General features: G+C 39.1%; 1 protein-coding gene across 8 annotated transcripts in view; it reads right to left on the bottom strand.

The window, feature by feature from the left end:
• ADARB1 (adenosine deaminase RNA specific B1) overlaps nt 1-18,642 on the bottom strand; it is a 78,775-nt gene that overhangs the window by 30,182 nt on the left and 29,951 nt on the right. For 5 of the 8 annotated variants that reach the window (XM_052674537.1, XM_052674536.1, XM_052674542.1 and 2 more), the window contains 2 exons: nt 13,763-13,838; nt 7,956-8,896 (listed from right to left, as the gene is read on the bottom strand). In XM_052674537.1, the coding sequence (XP_052530497.1) occupies nt 7,956-8,896; nt 13,763-13,790 (969 nt within the window). In that variant the 5' untranslated portion in view covers nt 13,791-13,838. Of the gene's footprint in view, nt 1-7,955; nt 10,298-13,762; nt 13,839-18,642 lie in introns of all 8 variants that reach the window. The other 3 variants (XM_052674539.1, XM_052674540.1, XM_052674541.1) reach the window with 3 other exon arrangements.

Genomic DNA, 18,642 nt, shown 5'->3' with positions numbered 1-18,642 from the left:
GATTTGGTGACACACCAGTTTGGCTCTTCTTGCCGTGGATAAACCGTTTCATCTCTATACCAGTAAGTGAGGGTGCTGCTTTAGAAGTCTTAACCCAAAAATGGGAAGACAAAAGAAAACTTACACCATACCTGTCTAAATTACTAGATTCTGTATTCTGTGGATTGCCAGAATTTTTTCAGGCACTGGCAACAACTGCCTTATTGTTGGAAGAAAGCAGGAAATTCACCTTCGGAGGACAATTGACCCTCACCAAGTAAAGAATATGCTTTACTCAGAAGGCAGAAAAGCAGCTAACAGACTCCAGGATACTGAAATATGAAGCCATATTAATAGAAAGAGATGATTTAGCTATAGTCACTGTCTATCCTGAATCCCGCCTCCTTCTTTTTGAAGGGAACTGAAGATAGAGTGAACATTATGTGGAACATAATTGTTTATATTTAATCAATTATCAAAGACCAGGTCAGACTTACAAGATATACCCTTAAATAAAGCAGAAATATAGTTTATAGATGGATCCTCTAGAGTGGTACATGGAAGATGGTCTAATGGTTTCACCATCATCAAAGAGACAGAAGGAAAAGCTGAGGAAATGAGATGTTTGTCTGCTAATTGATCAGCTCTAACTTGTAAATTACATGCATAAAATCAAGCACTAAAAGTGTTACAAAGAAAACAGTGAACTATATATACAGACTTGTGATATGTGTATGGAGTCAAAAATTCAAAAAAAAAAAAAAATTGGGAAGAAAGGGGTTTAATAAACAATAGAAGGAAGGAATTGTCCCATGAGGCATTGATTTGACAGGTTTTGGAAAGCTTGTTATTATCTGAGAAAATTGCCATAAAGCACGTAAAAGGGCACCAAAAAGGAAACCGTCTCTGATGAGAAGACTAAAGAAGATGTCTTGCAGTCAGAAATGAAAATGAATTAGAACTACTTCACAGAAAGATTTGGGAGTCTCACCTTATGAGCTGCTTTTTGGATTACCAAACTGTTCCCCAGTTTGAAACTAAAAATATTTTCCTCCAAAACTATATTTGGGTTGCCTTCCTCTGTATCTTCTCTCAGACACCAGAGACTGTTTTGGTAGATAACTATTAATAATAATGTAGATTGGATCAATTATATTTACTACAATTTGCAGAGGTCCATAAATTATACTAGAGATGCTATAAAAGATTGCAGAACAATTAGATGCCACTAGTAGGATAGCACGGGAAAATAGGATAGCATTAGACACGATGTTGGCTGAAAAGGGAGGAGATTGTGTGATGCTAGGCGGTCAGTGTTGCTCCTTTATTCCTAACAATACTGCTTCAAATGGCATCATAATTAGGACACTGCAAGGACAAACCACTCTGGCCAATGAACTGGCAGAGAATTCAGGAATAGACACTTCACTTACTGGATGATTAGAGTCTTTGTTTGGTAAATGGAAAGGAGTAGTAGTATCCATACTTATATCTTTGTGGTAGCAGGGGTTTTAACAGCAGTTGGCTACTGAACTATCCGTTTTGTTAAAGAATTGGTCCAGTGGCTAATTGAAACCACCCTATCTAAGCAGATGTCAGTAGGGCCACCACTGTAAAGATGTTGATGTTATGGGAAGAAGTAGAAAATGGTGATCAGGACAACCTCTGCACAGAAGAGAACTGTGAAGGCTGGAAGTCACCTACAGAACCATGCCTTAATAGAAATTGCAAAAAGCAGTAGTTGTGTAAATAAAAGTAAGGGGGAATTCTGGGAGACAACATATTGTTTTTGCAGAAGAAATAGAATGTGATACAAAAGGGACATATCTCGGAATCCATGATACCAGGTAAGTGTTTGTCTGTGGGAAACGGGTATTCTTGAGAAATAGAAGACTGTGAAAGAATGTCATTTTTAGAGCTAACAGGAAAATCTGGCTGGCATTTTAACTCTCCTGCCTTGGGAAGATTGCTGGAAAGGAGGTGGGGGCAACCAAAGTAACATCTTTAAGACATACATCTGTATCCAGAACTGCACAAGAAGAAATAAACTTATCTGGCAGATACATGGCAGGATAAACTGGAGAGGCAACTAATTTGTGGATTTTGCTTACTTGGTGAGACAAAGAAAGATGGACTTTTGTCAACTACCTGCAAAGGGGATGCACACATGATATGCAAACAGGAGAGAATGTGACCCTGGAAGTAGGGGAGGGACACAGTACTGGGAACTAAGAGATGTAAGAGCTTTGTTTCTTTACAGCAGGCACTTTTGCTTGCAGAACACCTACCACTGCAATTGCAAAATAAAATACTGTTTAGTGAGACTCTTGATTGAGCCTCAGCTATTGGCTTGCGAGTGCTTCTCACAGCTTGAACCTCCACTGCCATACCACCACCACCTGACTCTGATATCTGGTAACAACAAACAAGGCTGAGGTACTTAACTTTTTTGCCTCTGTTAACTCTGATAACTGCTTGCCACACAGCCCTCAAACAACTGGTTTAGTAGCAGGGAACTAGGGAAGCAACATCCCTCCCACTGTAAGTGAAGATCAGGTTCGTAACCACCTGAGGAACTTGAACATCCACAAGTCTATGGGTCCCAATGTGATTCATCCCAGAGCTGTGGGGGAATTGCCTGATGTAGCCACAAAGCCACTCTCAGTGATATCTGAAAAGATGTGGCAATCAGGTGAAATCTGTGGTGACTGGAAAAAGGGCAACATCACACCGAAATTTTAAACAGGTAAAAAGAATGAACCTGGGAACTTTCAACCTGTCAGTCTCATCTCTGTGCCAGGGAAGATTATAGAACTGATCCTCCTGGAAGCCATGCTAAGGCACATGGAAGGCAGCAAGGTGATATCAAAGAACCAGCATGGCTTCACCAAAGGCAAATCCTGCTTGACCAACTTAATGGCTTTCTATGATGCTGTCACTGCATCAACAGACAAGGGAAGAGCCACTGATGTCATCTATCTTGACTTTAGTAAGGCCTTTGATGTGGTACCCCACAAGATCCTTCTCTCCAAGTTGGAAAGACAGAGATCTGATGGGTGTACTGTTCGATGGATGAAGGACTGGTTGCAAGACTGTACCAAGAGAGTGGTGGTCAATGGCCTAATGTCTGGAAGGGGATGGTGACAAGTGGTGGGCTGCATCAAAAGCTGTACAACCAGCAGGGTGAGAGAGGTGATCCTACCCCTCTGCTCTGTGCTGGTGAGACCTCACCTGGAGTACTGCACCCAGACAGAGATTCCTCAGTACAGGAGAGACACAGACCTGGTGGACTGTGTTCAGAGAAGGGCCACAAAAAAGATCCATGGAATGGAACAGTTCTCCATTGAGGACAGGCAGAGAGAGCTAGGGCTGTTCAACCTGGAGAAGAGAAGGCTGCAAAGTGACCAGTCAAGTTAAGTGGCCTATCGATATCAAAAGGGGAGCTACAGGACAAAAAGGGACAGACTCTTCAGCAGGGTCTGTGGTGATAGAAGAAGGGAAAATGGCTTCAAGCTCAGGATGGGTAGATATAAGGAGAAAATCTTTTATGCTGAGGGTGGTGAGGCACTGGAACAGGTTGCTCAGCATTGTGGTTGATGCCCCATCCTTGGAGACTACCAAGGCAAGGCTGGATCAGGCCCTGGGCACCCTGATCTAGCTGTGGTGTTCCTGTGCATTGCAGGGGTGTTGGACTGGATGGCCCTCAGAGGTCCCTTCCAATTCTAAGGATTCTATGATCATAAGCAAACATAATAAAACAGGAGGCATTACTTTCAAAGCAGCTCTCATATAATATATTTAATACATAAGTAACAAAACATTTTAATTCTTAATATTTTTATTGAAACTTTTTAAAAAAGAAAGCAATAAAACAAACAAAAAAAACACGTGGGATGTTTGACTGTTTTTGTGAAACTAACATGAGTCTAGTTCAGTGGCAGTGGTTGCAATTCTTAGTGAGGTATCAACGGGTCCATCAGAGATTTCTGATGAAATATTACTCATTCTGTGCTTCATCCTTGTCAATTAATCACAAATGTATGTACTGCCAAAAAGCAATGACATGAATAAGGTGTGACTGCAAAGTGAGAAACATTTTCGCTATTAAGAGAGGTCTTATGGAAGTCTGTTAAGGAGACATACAAATTTTTTTAGTTGAATATACGATTGCATCTCTATAGATTCCACCTGAAAATTTTAACTTAATGTATTTATACTGACAGAAAATGTAGTTGCAAGCATAAATTGATGATTTTTTTGCAATCCTGAAACCTATCCTCAAATTCCCATATCAAAGCAGAAATCAACACTCACATTTTTCTCTGTTCACAGAAACACTGACTGTGTTTAGCCAATGTATCAAAATGCACACCAGTGTCTGGTTGTTGCTGAATGCACACCTGGGGCCAGGTTGGGTCACTTGACAGGGTTGCCGCCTTTATAGTGTGAGTTGTCACACTGCAAGCTGTGCTGGGCCACAGGTCCAACATGTCTGATTTAATGCCAAATCAGACTCTTAAATGTTCTGATGATATTAACCTGAATATGTTGAAAGATACAGCTGTCATTTGCAGAAAAGAATAAAACCCGAAGTCCACATTTTATGGCCCTTTAGTATTTGCTGTGACTTATGGCACAATACAGGATATCTTGCTTGAGTGGAATGGGAGGTAAAGCAAGATGGCTATCAGTTTACAAAATCTAACTGGCCATAAAAATATTTTCTTTGTTTTGGAGAGGTAAAACCCTAACATGCAGGACTGACAATTTCTCCCACTTTAACACACTAGCTGAGAAGGTAATAAAAGCCCAAGGCCAGATTTTCAGCAGGTTACCTTCATCTGCTCCATGGTACATGACAAAATTCTAGCCGGGTTTAAGTCATTTTTTGAACAAAGATATTTTCCTTATTGCAGGCAAGTCTTTCACCACTCACAAAAGGTCAAACTGTAAACAAGATTGCTTAGCACAGACTGGCTGTAAATGTTATAAATCACAGGACATTGATTAATCCACTGTGCTGACCAGAAAGCAATACCCATATCTATTTTATGAGCTGATGTCTAATATAATGACCTCCACCAATCTTCGATAGCTTACATGTGTATTTCCACTTTTGATTTCCTCCAGAGAGCTTGCAGCTACCAGAAGGTGTGTAACTACTCACATGCAAATTTTCTCACACAATCACCATTATCAGCATTTTATTTTGTCTACAAATTAGTACAAATCCCGCCCTCATTTACATTGCTCCTGTACTCTCCAATGTTTAGGATTTCAAGACAATATCCAAATTTAACATCGTTATGTATACTAACCACAGAAGAGCAATCATTGTTAAAAAACAAACAACAAATCCCATAAATGAAGTAGGACCTCACTGTGGCCTTCCAATATTTGAAGGGAGCATATAGTAGACAGGAGGGGGAACAGCTGCTTACAAGAGTGCATAGTGATAGGATACGGGGGAATGGTTTTAAACTGAGACAGGGGAGGTTTAGGTTGGATATTAGGAGGAAGTTTTTCACCCAGAGGGTGGTGAGGCACTGGAACAGGTTGCCCAAGGAGGCTGTGGATGCCCCATCCCTGCAGGCATTCAAGGCCAGGCTGGATGTGGCTCTGGGCAGCCTGGTCTGATGGTTGGTGACCCTGCACATAGCAGGGAGTTGGAACAGTATGAGCATTGTGGTCCTTTGCAACTCAGGCCATTCTACGATTCTATGATTCTATGATCTAACACCAGCTCCTAAAAAATCACAAAAGCTTAAATCCTTGATTATTCTCTATAATGTACCAGACCGCGATTTAATTCCAGTAACTTCACAGTCAATTATAAATAAAACATAATAAAACACAATGACATGTAGGAAGTCAACAATGTCCTAATTATAAACTGATCAAAAGACTCAAAATCAATAACTGGCTTTGAATGGGGTCCATACGACAGACCACCAGCAGCCTGCATAATCCAAATTACACCTCTAGACACTACAGATCTCTGTTTCATACTGGAGCAGCCTTTATGGGGGTGCAGTAAGACAGGTAAAATGTAAGCTGGCCCTAAGTTATGATTTGGTGTACACAATATGGGTATCAAGGTCAGTTTATGACAGCTGGGAGTTGTAAATAGTTTGCATGTTTTCTTTGTTATTTAAACTCATAGTGCTGGTCTCTAATGCCCCATCAGGGCAAATGAACGCAACAAAATTTCTGCATATCATGCACAACCTATCTACAGCAACAGCCCACCTGTGACACGGCACTCTGAGGCAACAAACAGTGGTTCACAGGACTAAGAATGCAGGACAAAACCTCACAAAGCAAGAAAACCTAGCATTGTCACACGGTCCATTAAAGTTCCTTACTAATTTGTTATACATCTGCCAGACAAACATCTTTAAGCCCATGGAACAACGAAAGAGTGAGCTGAGAGGGAATATAATGATTTATCCTTACTTTGGACTTACAAGTTGCCCTGAACAATTCTGGTACATATCACTTCTTATTCTGTTCTCCTTCCTATTGCAGTTCAAATTTTAACCATTTTAATGATTCATGGCAGTGAAAATTTTTGGTGTCTGATGTCAAATACACCTATAAAAGCTCTGTTTTAAAAGCAGTCTTTAATAGCTAAAGAAATCACAACTACTTGCAACAGCAAAACCTTAGATTTCAAAAAGGAGGAAACATTCATCAATAATGCAATACTGTACAAGATTATTAAAAAAAATTGAGAGAGAGCATTTAGGAATTTCTTAAAACGCATATTGTCCATGAAACTACAGGAAACAACACACTTAAAATAGTCACATATATTTATACTCTTTTAACTCAACATTATTGAATAATGTTGAATCAAACTAATACAATATTTTAAATGAAATTTAAAAGATAACAAAGGCCAATGACTTGAAACTATCTTTAAAACAAACAGAAAATTGCAAGGAATTCACAGGAAAGTATTTGAATTTAGGCAGGCAGATAATATCCTTAAAAATAATATCCTTAAAAAGACTGTATCGGTGTAATTGAAAGACGGTGTTAATTATTACTGCACTTATACAGGAGTAAAGCAAAAGCAAACAAGTGAGAATTTTTCATCATTAAGAATGTAAGAATTATGCCATTCCAACTTCTTTATATTTTTTGGTCTCTGTCTGGTATGTTTGTTACCTTCCCTACTTGTGCATCGATACAAACACCTGAGCTGGCAAGAAAGTAGCAAGAATGGCAGAGAGAAATCCAGGCTTCTCAGATTTATCCCAGCTGCTTACATAATACATTTATTTATTTGATTTAAATTAATTCTCATCCACATTTATTTGCCTAAGTATAGTCATTAATTAATTTTATTAGAGCACAATCTTTAAGATGTCAGTTATTTAACCACAGATTATGGACACGAGTGTTGCCGGTCTGACTTTCATTCAGACCCTGGAAATGAGTGATGGCTTCGTTAGCCTCATCTGACCTGTCCTTGACTTCTATGATTCAACTCTGCTAACATCAACAACTTCACTTTGCAGAAGATAATCTTCTGCTCTGGTAAAAATGACTGTGTCAGATAGCAATACCACCTGAAGCATTAATGCTGACTTGAACTCCACCGGCTGCCTGAGACAAGTAAACTATGGCTCAATCTTTGCTCAGTGCAAACAGTAATGTAAACTGCTGTCAAGCTGTGCTTTGTGCCCTATTACGTGGGATGATACAGGCTGAAAGCATTAGCAACAAAACCTCATCTCCATCCAAAAGAATAGGAATGTTGCACACAATTGTCGGAAGCCACAAATGGATCAACTAATGTAGTGTGCGTATTTACAAATACATGTATGTCCACACAAACATGCACACACACACACTCTCATCTATACAAGCAGAATAAGCAGAAATGTTGAAGCTGATTCAAAACAATTCATCTTGGCTATTTTCGGTAATCATCTAAATGTGCTGGCAAACATCAAAGGATTTCTCACCTGTGGCAAATGTAACTGGAGCCCCTCACTAGGAATGGGCTGTCGAGATGGAGTCTGGTCCAGCTGCATGTTAAACAAGGATGCCAGGGCTGACTGAGCAGCCCGAGCTTTCGCAAGCTTTTTATTCCTTCCTGATCCTTCAAATGTTTGCCCATCCACAGCGACAGCCATGACAAAGTTTTTGGCATGGCTCTCCCCGCTCTCTGAGAGAAACTCATACTTCAGGCCTGGCCGGAGCTCATTCAGGATCATTACAGGATTCTTCCCACTCGCGGTCGGGTATGGCAATGATGCAGGGAGAGGCAACTGAGTAAGGCTACTTGCCACAGCAGCTGATGGCAGACCATACTCCCTGCTGGAGCCAAAGGAGCCATCCCCATTGGACCCTAGGTAAAAGGAAGCATCAGAAGGAACTGGAGTTTCAAATCCATTGAAAAGCGTGTCAGGAAAGTCTGCCTGGTCAGAGGTGAAGTCCGTGTTGACAGAGAGAGTCCTCCCCATGGCCAGGTGTGCTTCTGATGCATTTGGGAACTGGACAAATGACCGCAGAGCCTTCTCAGCAGCGTGGAGCTTGGCTTTCTTCTTTGTGGGGCCAGAGCCCTCAAACACCTGTCCGTTAACCTCAACAGCCATCACAAACATTGGGGCATGAACTGGCCCCGTCTGGGACAGCAGCTTATACTGTAAACCAGGTTTGATCTCATTAAGTTGCATCAGGGCATTCTTTGGCAAGACAGGACCTGGTGTTTTCTTCCTCTTCTTAGGGCGAAATTTGGAGTGGCCATTGTTGCCTTCCTCCAAAGGCCGCTTTCTGCTGCTGCTGCTGCTGCTGCTGCCACCATTGGAGAGCTGAGCCCCCTCCCCGGTGCCTTGTGCACTGCCATCCTTGGGGGGAACGTTGTCCATGTTGCGGTTTTCTTTAACATCAGTGCTGCTTGAACCTGCGGTGCCCAGAAAGAGTAACTTACAATGCCTTTGTTGCAGGATCTTGTAAATGCAAAATTTATAGATTCCTTTATCTCTCTTTGTAATTGGTTAAGTGATGTGTGCTCACAGATTAAAGCTTTTGCAGCATAAATGGAGAGCAATACCTCTTAATAACAAAGAACACATTCAAGACTTTCAAATTTGCTCTTGATACTTTCATACGACAATAAAACACGGAAGCTTTTTTTTCAACTGAAACTGATGCTGAAGTAAAATTTTTACTCATAAATTACATTTGAAGTGAAAAATGCCTTAAAACAGAAAAACATTGTATTATTTGTAGGATAAACTAACAGTAGTAAAATAAAAATGGATACTTCAGACCAATACTAGGAGATTTACATTTAATTATACTTCATTCTTATTTTATTCATATTGCATTTCTGTCTCACATGATTTTATTTGCTCAATTCAAGAAATAACATAAATAAAATCTGAGTTGTGAAAAACAGAGCAGTTCTTTGTTAGCTAGACACCTTGACTGAAAACTGTATGTTTTGCTTCTCTGTAGCTATGCCATATTCTCCAAATTCAATCCTTTTTTTGCTCTTCCCAGTCTTCAACAAAGGCTAGCATAGAGCACAGCTCTTCTCACAGCAACTCTAACCCTTTAGCAGCATACACTGAACACAGCTGTTAAAAAATTCTGCGTCTAACTTAGACTGCACCAGAAAACTACTATACATATGTTTTCACACAGCCTTTGATTGAGAAACCTTTTTTGCCATTTACATGCAGTGTTTAAATTTCTTGCAAAGTAAAAAACTGCTCTCTCAGATTTTAAAACAAATAATGAAGATTGTCTCTTTAAGACTACACAGAACACAAAATGTGTGACAAAATCTACACAATCACAATGATGCTATTTTAAAGGGGAAGAAAAACAATGTGGTATTGCAGCATTAATGATTAATGCAATGATTTATTTTCTAACTAGAAAATTGGGGCAGTGATAATGTTGGATATATATTTCAAGAATTACACTTGCTGTAACGGGAAAGATCTAATTTTTACTCTGATTAAAAAAAAGAATGAAATGACTTATTTGTGCTTTATAGCAACATTCATGAATGAAAAGGCAAATTTACTTGGTCAAGTGTTTCTAACTCTTCTGTTCCAAGACTTCAGAATATCTAGTACTATATTAAATTCACAGTGATAATAGGTAATAAATATTTATTGAAATTGGAGCAAATGAAGATGGAAGATCTCAACAAATTTCAAATCATGCTTTCTTAAGTATTCACTACCCTGCACACATCACTTAGCCCAGCTTACAAAGCTGATGGAATAGTTACTAAATTTTCATTTATAACATCCTCCAGCAAAAGCTCGATAGGTTACTCCTTTCGGTGCTCAAAGAGAAAAAAAAAGAAAAAAGAAAGATGAAAAAAAAAAATCCTAACGCAGAACATCTTTTGTTAGTAGTGTAACAAGGAACTGTACAGTATTTAACACTGAATTCCAGTCAAATACTGTACAGATACATGAAACATTCGGGAGTATTTCATAGCTAGAAATCTGCTAAATTTAATAAAGAATCTCTTGTAATATTCAGCCACAAATTATACTGTCTGCAGAACATGCTGTGTGGAGACACAACAGTCAATACAGTGTTCATGTTTATCTCTCCTTACCTTACTACAGTGAAAGAATTTAAAGAAAATAGAACAAATTTTTTTAAACTTCCTTACATTGATTTTTCACCTAAAGTTGTAATCTTCAGAAGTCATCTAAAATTATCTAAAACAGTGCTTTTCAAACATTGTTCTTACTAGAAGCAACATAAATTTCCTGCAGAACAACGTAACTTTTCAGCTAAACAGATTTCTTCATTCAGTTAAAGCCAAAAAACAGCTTCTGTTTGCATTTTCCTCTTTATAACGAGTGTCTGTGGAAGCCACGTAAGGAAAATACGAGCTGAGCAGACAGCAACTGAACATACAAAGAGAAGTTTTATTTCCAAGTTCAACAGCTGGAGGAACTATTTAGTCAATTTCGTTACACAAGTACTGGAAATCATGTCCTGTTAAAGAGGGAGGATTTGCAGGGGGCAGAAAAGAAACTCATATGCTTACTTTGGTTTAGAAAGGAAAAGGAAGGGAAGAAAACTGCTCCTTGCCTGCAAGTTACCAGGCATGTTAACTTTAGAGAATCTGTAGGGTGGAAGAAACTAGGAGAGAGAGCAAGTGGGGAGCAAGCAGCCAGTGTCAAACTCCAGACACTATGCAAGTAGGCAAATTTTCACATCATTAAGATGATCCAAATCAAAACCCTACACATGGTGGAAAGAAAAAGTCTTTCTCTGTGAACCAGAAGGCTCTGGTTTGTTTCATCCCATTAAGTGCTGAACTGGAAGAAAGAACATCTGTTTTCCAGGATAAGGGAGAAGATTTCCTTTCAGAATTTTCCTTTAGTCCGTCCTGCTCAGCAGCTGTGAGTTCCCCTAATTACCTTTGGGCTGAAAAAGAACTGACAGGTTAGTCAAAAAGTAGTATTAGCTAAGACCACCTGCTAAAGTCAGAGAAGTCACCTTTCATACTCTTTCTCATATTTAGACATCCTGAACTTCCTCCATTCCAGCTCCTCCCTACTATTCAGAAAGGGCTCTCATTCCACCAGGCCTCTATTGCAAAGCCTTATCATGGTGGAGGACTTCAGAATGGGCTTACTACCTCATCTAGCTCAAAAGCTAACTGACTGCCTGCGGGGCCAATAGCAGACCTCAGAAGAAGAGTAAAACCAGAACCAAGATCCCAGCACAACCGCAGAGAAATCTCCAAGCTTTCAGGGTGCTACAGCTCTTGAAGTGTCCTTGAGGAGGCATGATGGGGAGCTGCAGATGTCTTTTTTTCCCCCATTTTTTCTAATTGCTGTTCAAGACCATACATACTCTTGGTATCACTTCTGAGTTTCATTATACACTGAATGAAAACATATCCCATTGCTTGCTTTGAATCCCCATCCGCTAATCTCACCTAATATGTTGTTTTTAATTTGTTGATTTCTATATGTTATGGTTCTAATAACAGTAATGCTCCTGATTATGCATGTATCCCCCTTGTCACCCCCCATCCACCACTTTTTGAGCAGAAATCCATTGGGTGTTAAGGAGCACGACACACTGTAGATTTACCTTTTTGCTGTATTTTGCACTCTTTTTTGTTCTGTTAACACTTTGTTTTAGAGACCATAAGACTCTGAGATGTCTCCCACACACTTCGAAGGGAATGAGAAACCCTGAAATCTCTGTCTGACTCAGGATTCCATGAAGCTAGGAGCAGCAGTACTTAAAATTCTGCTGCTCTACACCAGAGTACACAGAAGGCACTGACCATCACTCCATGCACTTTCTAAAACACAGCTCAGCTCATTTCATGTGTCTGATTCGGTGTGCTGCCAGTATCACAGCTAAAACAAGGCAGGAGAACTAAAATTGTAAATGTTAAAACATTGTCAAGCATGTACAGTAATTAGGAGAGGTCTGATGAGTAAGAAGATTACCATCTGAACTATTAAAATAAAAAAAAACTCTCCATCCAGTAACAGACATTTTCCTTTTTTTTTTTTTTTTTTTTTTCCAATTTCTTGCAGTTGACAACAAGATTACATACACAGTCTTGATAGATCTAACAAACAAAACACAAGATTTATAAAAGTAACTAACACTATATTTTATATATGTACATGTATGCTGGAATTCAAGAAGCATCTGGACAGTTCTCAGACATATGGTCTGATTTTTGGGTGGTCTGACATGGAGTTATGAGTTGGATTCATCTTTATGGATCCATTCCAACTTGAGATATTCTATGATTCTATATATGTATGTATATTCAAGTCTATACATTTTTCAGTCTTTAAATTCTCAAGTACTGAATACTTTAGGCAGCCTTTTCAAGTTGATCACAGCTGTTGTGTATTCAGCTCTTTGAAGCAGCATCAATATAGATACAACATCTGACAACAGCATCCTGCTTTATTAAACAGAAAAGCTACCCATGATTTAAAAATAAGATATTTTTCCTAATACTACCCTTCTGGACCTCAGTACAAATGTCCTGATGGCAGGATACTGAGGTATCTTTCACTGCACAACATGCACCGTTGGCAGACAATCAAACCTCACACAACACCAGATTATTCAAATGAAAAATCTCGAAGAACTCATTATCACATTAGCCAACATTAAAATGTTGTATGCTACTAGCTACATGAAATGTCTTCTGTTAGAAATGCTCACTTGATGCATTGTACTGTCTTGGCCTTCAACCTTTCTAATTGTCTGGCTTTTTCATGTCAAAATGACTTTTATTTCCATCAAGTCTCACAATGATCTGCCTACAAGAATTACACAGAAGGCTCCCATCCTGAGAGTTCTGCACAAATCTGCTGTCAAGATAACCCAGCCTACCTTGGGCAACCTTATACCCTGTTGCTAGCTCTTCTGTGAGGTAAAGGAATTTGCAGAAAAGCAGCTAAGACACAGTACACCTACAACCCAGGATGGGTCTTACATGCCACTCAGACTGGGATGCATAGTACTCATGAATAGTGTTAATGCAGTATACCAAACTATTTATCAAAACAGGAAAATATTTTGTAGACATAAGTTATAACTGGACTAGCACATAATCATGTATACTTCAAAAACACTTTCTACTCAAAAGCTCTTAATTATGCTTATATCCTATATTTAAAAACATACAAAAATCATTTTAATTCATGCTTCAAAGTTCCTTCAGTCATCTGTGTGGTTTATGAGAAAAGGTAACCTTTGAAACGACTGCATAATTCAGTAGTGTAAATAAACATCTTACTCATGTTTTCTTCATCATCTACATCCATTGTGAAATACTTCTGATGTTTTTTTTGGCTGGCAGAGACTGCTGCTGTCTGAAAAACAGGAAGTGGAATATTTAAGTTTTAATATAACCAACGTACAAGGTAAAGCACTAGATCTCCTTGAAAAGCAGAGGTCTGGGCACTAATTTTGATTTGGGCTCTCCATGGCTACTTCTGTAAGCGAAAGTATATGTTGCAGAACTGCAAATTCAACAAAGTTTGCAAGAATTTGTTTTCTGAATAGTGAACTTGTGAGAGGTAAATTATGTTTTTTCCAGTATGTGACTGTGTGGTTCCAGTCTTGGTAGAATTTGGCTAATTTCACCTATGACATGATACAAGATTCTGCCACAGCATTTGTGATGACCACAGCCCAAGCATCAGTGTACACTATATACCCCATAATTGCCTTAGGTATAAATCATGATGAGTCTGTTCTTTACCTTACTGACCACTGAGAATGGGCCTATCTTGAAGCTGAGAACTGGTTTATGTTACCACTTGTACAGTAAGAACTCAACGAAGATTTATTTGTGAAAGCAATACCATCAGGGGCCAGGATATCTGTCTTGACATGGAACAGAATGTATGTCATTTTGAAATCCATCCTAACTAAAAACCTGAAACTGTATTGATCCATATAGGAAAAGGCTGTGTTTACATGAGGACGCACTGCAATTTTAATGTGTTTAATATCGATACCATAGATACTAGAACTCATGCTAATCCTTGTATTTGTAACTTCACCAAAATAACAGGGTGTGATTTTACATCTATTGTACCTGTCACCTCATATCAGCTACTACAATCTGATTACACACAGATCCAAGGTTTACTACCAGTTCATAGTGGAATGAATATTGCAATGGTGAAGAAGTTGTTACAACATGATGACTTGAAACGGTTATTGAAGTAATCCAAAGAGAATGGACAAAGAACTCTGATCACAGTAGACCACGATGTGAAGGAAATATATTGAATAATGGAACGGGCAAAGAGAGATGGAGAACAAAAATGGTGGGATGTTCTTTTGGATGGTCACCTGCTGCAACAGGGCTTTGCAATATGATACTGCATCCTATTGTGGTTATTTTGATTTTATGCCTGATCTGCTTACTCTTAATAGTAATCTTATATATTAGAGTTTGGAAAATAGCAAGATGATTAGTTCTAATACATTACTGCAGTCAATTAGCAAGGTAGGCTAGAAAGATAGCTCTCCTATATTAGAAATGTTCCATAGTTTGTGCAAATACAAAAGAGGGTAAAAAGAAAAAGAAGGGAAAATGTGAGAGGTTTGTTTTTGCAGTAGAAGCTCCCAATATTTTCTGTATGCACTATAGGCCTTCACTAAACTTATAACCCTCGTGAAATAGCTGTTTTTCTTCCACTAAGAAAGTTGCTGAACAGAGTAAAAAGTCAAAGATTTGGAGCATTCTGACTGGGATAGAATTGACTTAGGTACAAGATAAGGCAAATATGCAGGGTTGGGAGAGAGCCCAGCACAGGACAGAACAGACATGCTCATGCTTGGAAATACTGCCCTCCTATCTCTATGGGAAAATACAAAACATATCAAAAAACAACAGGTTGGTAATGGACCTTATATGGAAATGTGACACAGCAACAGTGTCGGGGAGATTGTGAGCTGAGACGCTGAGCCAGTGAGCGAGTGCCAGGAAAGCATTACCTGTGTAGGATTTAGGGTACGGAACGGAATGAATTTCGCTGAGCAGTGCGCAATTTCTCCCTTGCCAATAGGGGGCGCGCGTCTGTTATTGCGATAATGATAAACTTCGCTGCTATCACTAAGACCTTTGCCTAACCTGAAATTTTTGGCTCTGAGTGTTTCTCACGAACTACAGCATTTTTATTTTTTTTTTAATCTGAAAGAGGATATAAAATATTTTATCTCACTACTAGCTAGTGGTGGTGGGTTTTTTTTGTTGTCTGTTTTTTTAAGGATGACAATTTTCATGAATTAAATGAAGCAATGCTCTTCCCATGGGGAGCCATCAGTGTGTCTCAACATAAAATTCATGTCAACTCCATTCTGCAGGCTAACATGCAGGTAATTCAAGCAGTCAAGATACTGACGATGCAGTTGTTTACCCAGCACAATACTGATGTACATTTGTTTTTTGTACATTATTGTACAAAATTTTTGTACATTACATACAAAAATTTTGTACATTATTTTGGTTAAAACTAGAGCTGCTATTCCTCTTTAAATTGAGATGATAGATGTAAGCCCAACATCAGCTGAAGGACAGAATGAGTAACATAGTCTTCTCTCCTACACATGAATTGTGCTCATTTCTTATTATTAATCAAAACATTCAGACTACGTTACATATAGATTATCTGGCTTTGGGAAAACAATTTTACTAACCACTGAAACTTCTGCTCTTATACTCAAGAGACACAAATCTAAAGGTGAATGTAAGCATCTAACATAACAATGTAATACATTCAGCATTTTGCTTGTAAGAAAGCAGCACTTTTAACCTAATCGTTAGAGGGTGGTTTGTTTTGTTGCTTTTTTGTTGTTGTTTATTTTTTCTTCACAAAGAAGAGCGTGACAAGACCAACAACAAAGTTCCTCCATACATTTGTCAGGGGCAGTGCAAACTTTCAAGTGGCATGAAGTTAAAATAATAGGCTTACACACACTTTTTCTCTCAAGACTCCCAGGAGCACCTAAAACAAATCACAGGATTTCCTCCATTTCCACCCCCCCCCCAACTCCAATTCAAAGATGGTATGTATAAAATGACTATATTATCTCTATTTTGCATACATAATGTCTTTAGGTAAATCGTGGGTTTCCGACTGGCAATCTCTCTTTCCATGCCTCTGTGATCGTTCGCATTGCGTACTACAATCTTTCCACCAGCCTATAACAAATCCTGTTTTCCATTTAATGTGTGTAATTCAAAGAGCGTTTAAGCCCATTGCTCAGGCCTGGTAAAGAGGCATGCTCACATCTGTATGCTTATGCTCTACACATATGTTCTCTTCCCTCCATCTGCTCATCCCCAAAGAAGACTGTGACTGTTGTCATTTGGACTTCAGTTGCCTCTGGATTACATGCATACACTGGGAAAATATCCCACTTTGTTAATGGGGTAACTAGTAAGTTTCTAAAAAAGAAACTGTAGATTTTCTTATTAAACAGTATGTGCTACTAATAAGGCTAAAACTAACACTGTCAGTTGCATAAAATATGTACAGTATTGTGTACTGTTACATACAATAATTAAGAGGAAAATCTTACCTGTACTAACAGCAGAAGTAACAGTGATTCTGTGAAGACACAGCTCAGGCAGCACAGTCAAAGTATACCTGAAATCTATCTATGGAAAGTTTTTGGTTTTGTTCTGGTTTTTTTTTTTGTGCTTTTTTTTTTCAGGCAAAAGAAAATAATATGTAAAATGACTGTGAAAGCCCAGGTGTTTTTTTTTATCATGGCTGTGCATATTTAATGACAAATCGACTCATGAACACACCAGCTATTTTGGAATAAGAATTAAATTCTAACATCCGAAGTGTTGCAAGCATGTTGCTCACAGTGCAACATTCAGCTTGGAAACAAATTAATCTCCCTTTCTCAACCTTACTGACATATACTGTACATGTGTATACAGTACATCCTATAAACTATGTACTTGTTAATGATCTTCAGGACTTTAAAACACATGCTCTTTCCTTAAATCTCTCCAAAAAATGGTGACTCCACCATCTTCCTGGACAGCCGGTTCCAATTTATAACCACTCATTTAGAGAAAAAGTTCCTCCTAATAAGTAACCTCAACCTCCCCTAGCACAACTAAAGCCATTACCTCATGTCCTACTGCTGTCACATGGGACAAGAGATCAACCCCACCTCTCCACAACCTCCTTTGAGGCTGTAGTAGAAAGCAATAAGGTCTCCCCTGAGCCTCCTCCTCCTCACACTGAACAATCCCAGCTCCCTCAGCCACTCTCCATCAGACAGAAGGTGCTCCAGACTCTTCATAGCACCATTACCCTTCACTGGACATCTTCCAGGGCCTTGATGTTTTTCTTGCAGTGAGGGACCTAACACTGAATACAGTGCTAGAGTTGCAGCCCCAGAGTTGCTGAGTACTGAGCGATGCTCACTTCCCTGCTCCTGCTGGTTGCTCTATTTCTGATACAGGCCAGGATGCTGTGGGCCTTCTTGGGCACGCTGCTGGCTCATGCTCAGACAGCTGCCAGGGATGTTAATCCCCTGATCCTTTTCTTTCGCATAACTGTCCAGTCCCACCTTTGGTGATCCTTGGTTTGTTGTGACTAACACGCAGGACATGGCACTTGGTCTTGTTGAACTTCATCCCACTGACCTCACCCCAGTGATCCTGTCTGCCCAGATCCCTCTGTAGGGCCTTCCTACCCTCAGGCAGATCAACACTTCCTTCCAGCTTGGTGTCATCTGCAGTCTTACTGAGGGTGCACTCAATTCCCTCATTCAGATCATCAATGAAGATACTAAAGAGGTTAACTATTAATTGAAACCAAAACATATTATTGTTTAAAAAAAAAGTGTTTGAAAAACAGGGATGCAAGATGCCTAAAAGCACAATACCCCAAAGGTGATGCTTTTTAAGCATAAGAGTATAATAAATGCATAAGTAAGCTAATTATTAGAGCAAGGACTGGGAACGTTGTTGAATGATACAGTTTCCTCCTGAGTAAAGAATCTTCTAGAATAATTTATTTTGGTGTGTACGAAACAGTAAAATAAAATACTCCCAGAAAATAAAATGCTTAGAGGTATCAGGCAGTCAGGGCATTCGTGTTCTATTGAATTACTAAGGCCTAAACAGTAGGCCTT

This window comes from Tympanuchus pallidicinctus, unplaced genomic scaffold, assembly GCF_026119805.1.
Source record: "Tympanuchus pallidicinctus isolate F22 unplaced genomic scaffold, pur_lepc_1.0 scaffold15, whole genome shotgun sequence".
Lineage (NCBI taxonomy): Eukaryota > Metazoa > Chordata > Aves > Galliformes > Phasianidae > Tympanuchus > Tympanuchus pallidicinctus.
The sequence above is the reverse complement of the archived record's forward strand: the minus strand, read 5'-3'. Positions and strand labels throughout refer to the sequence as shown.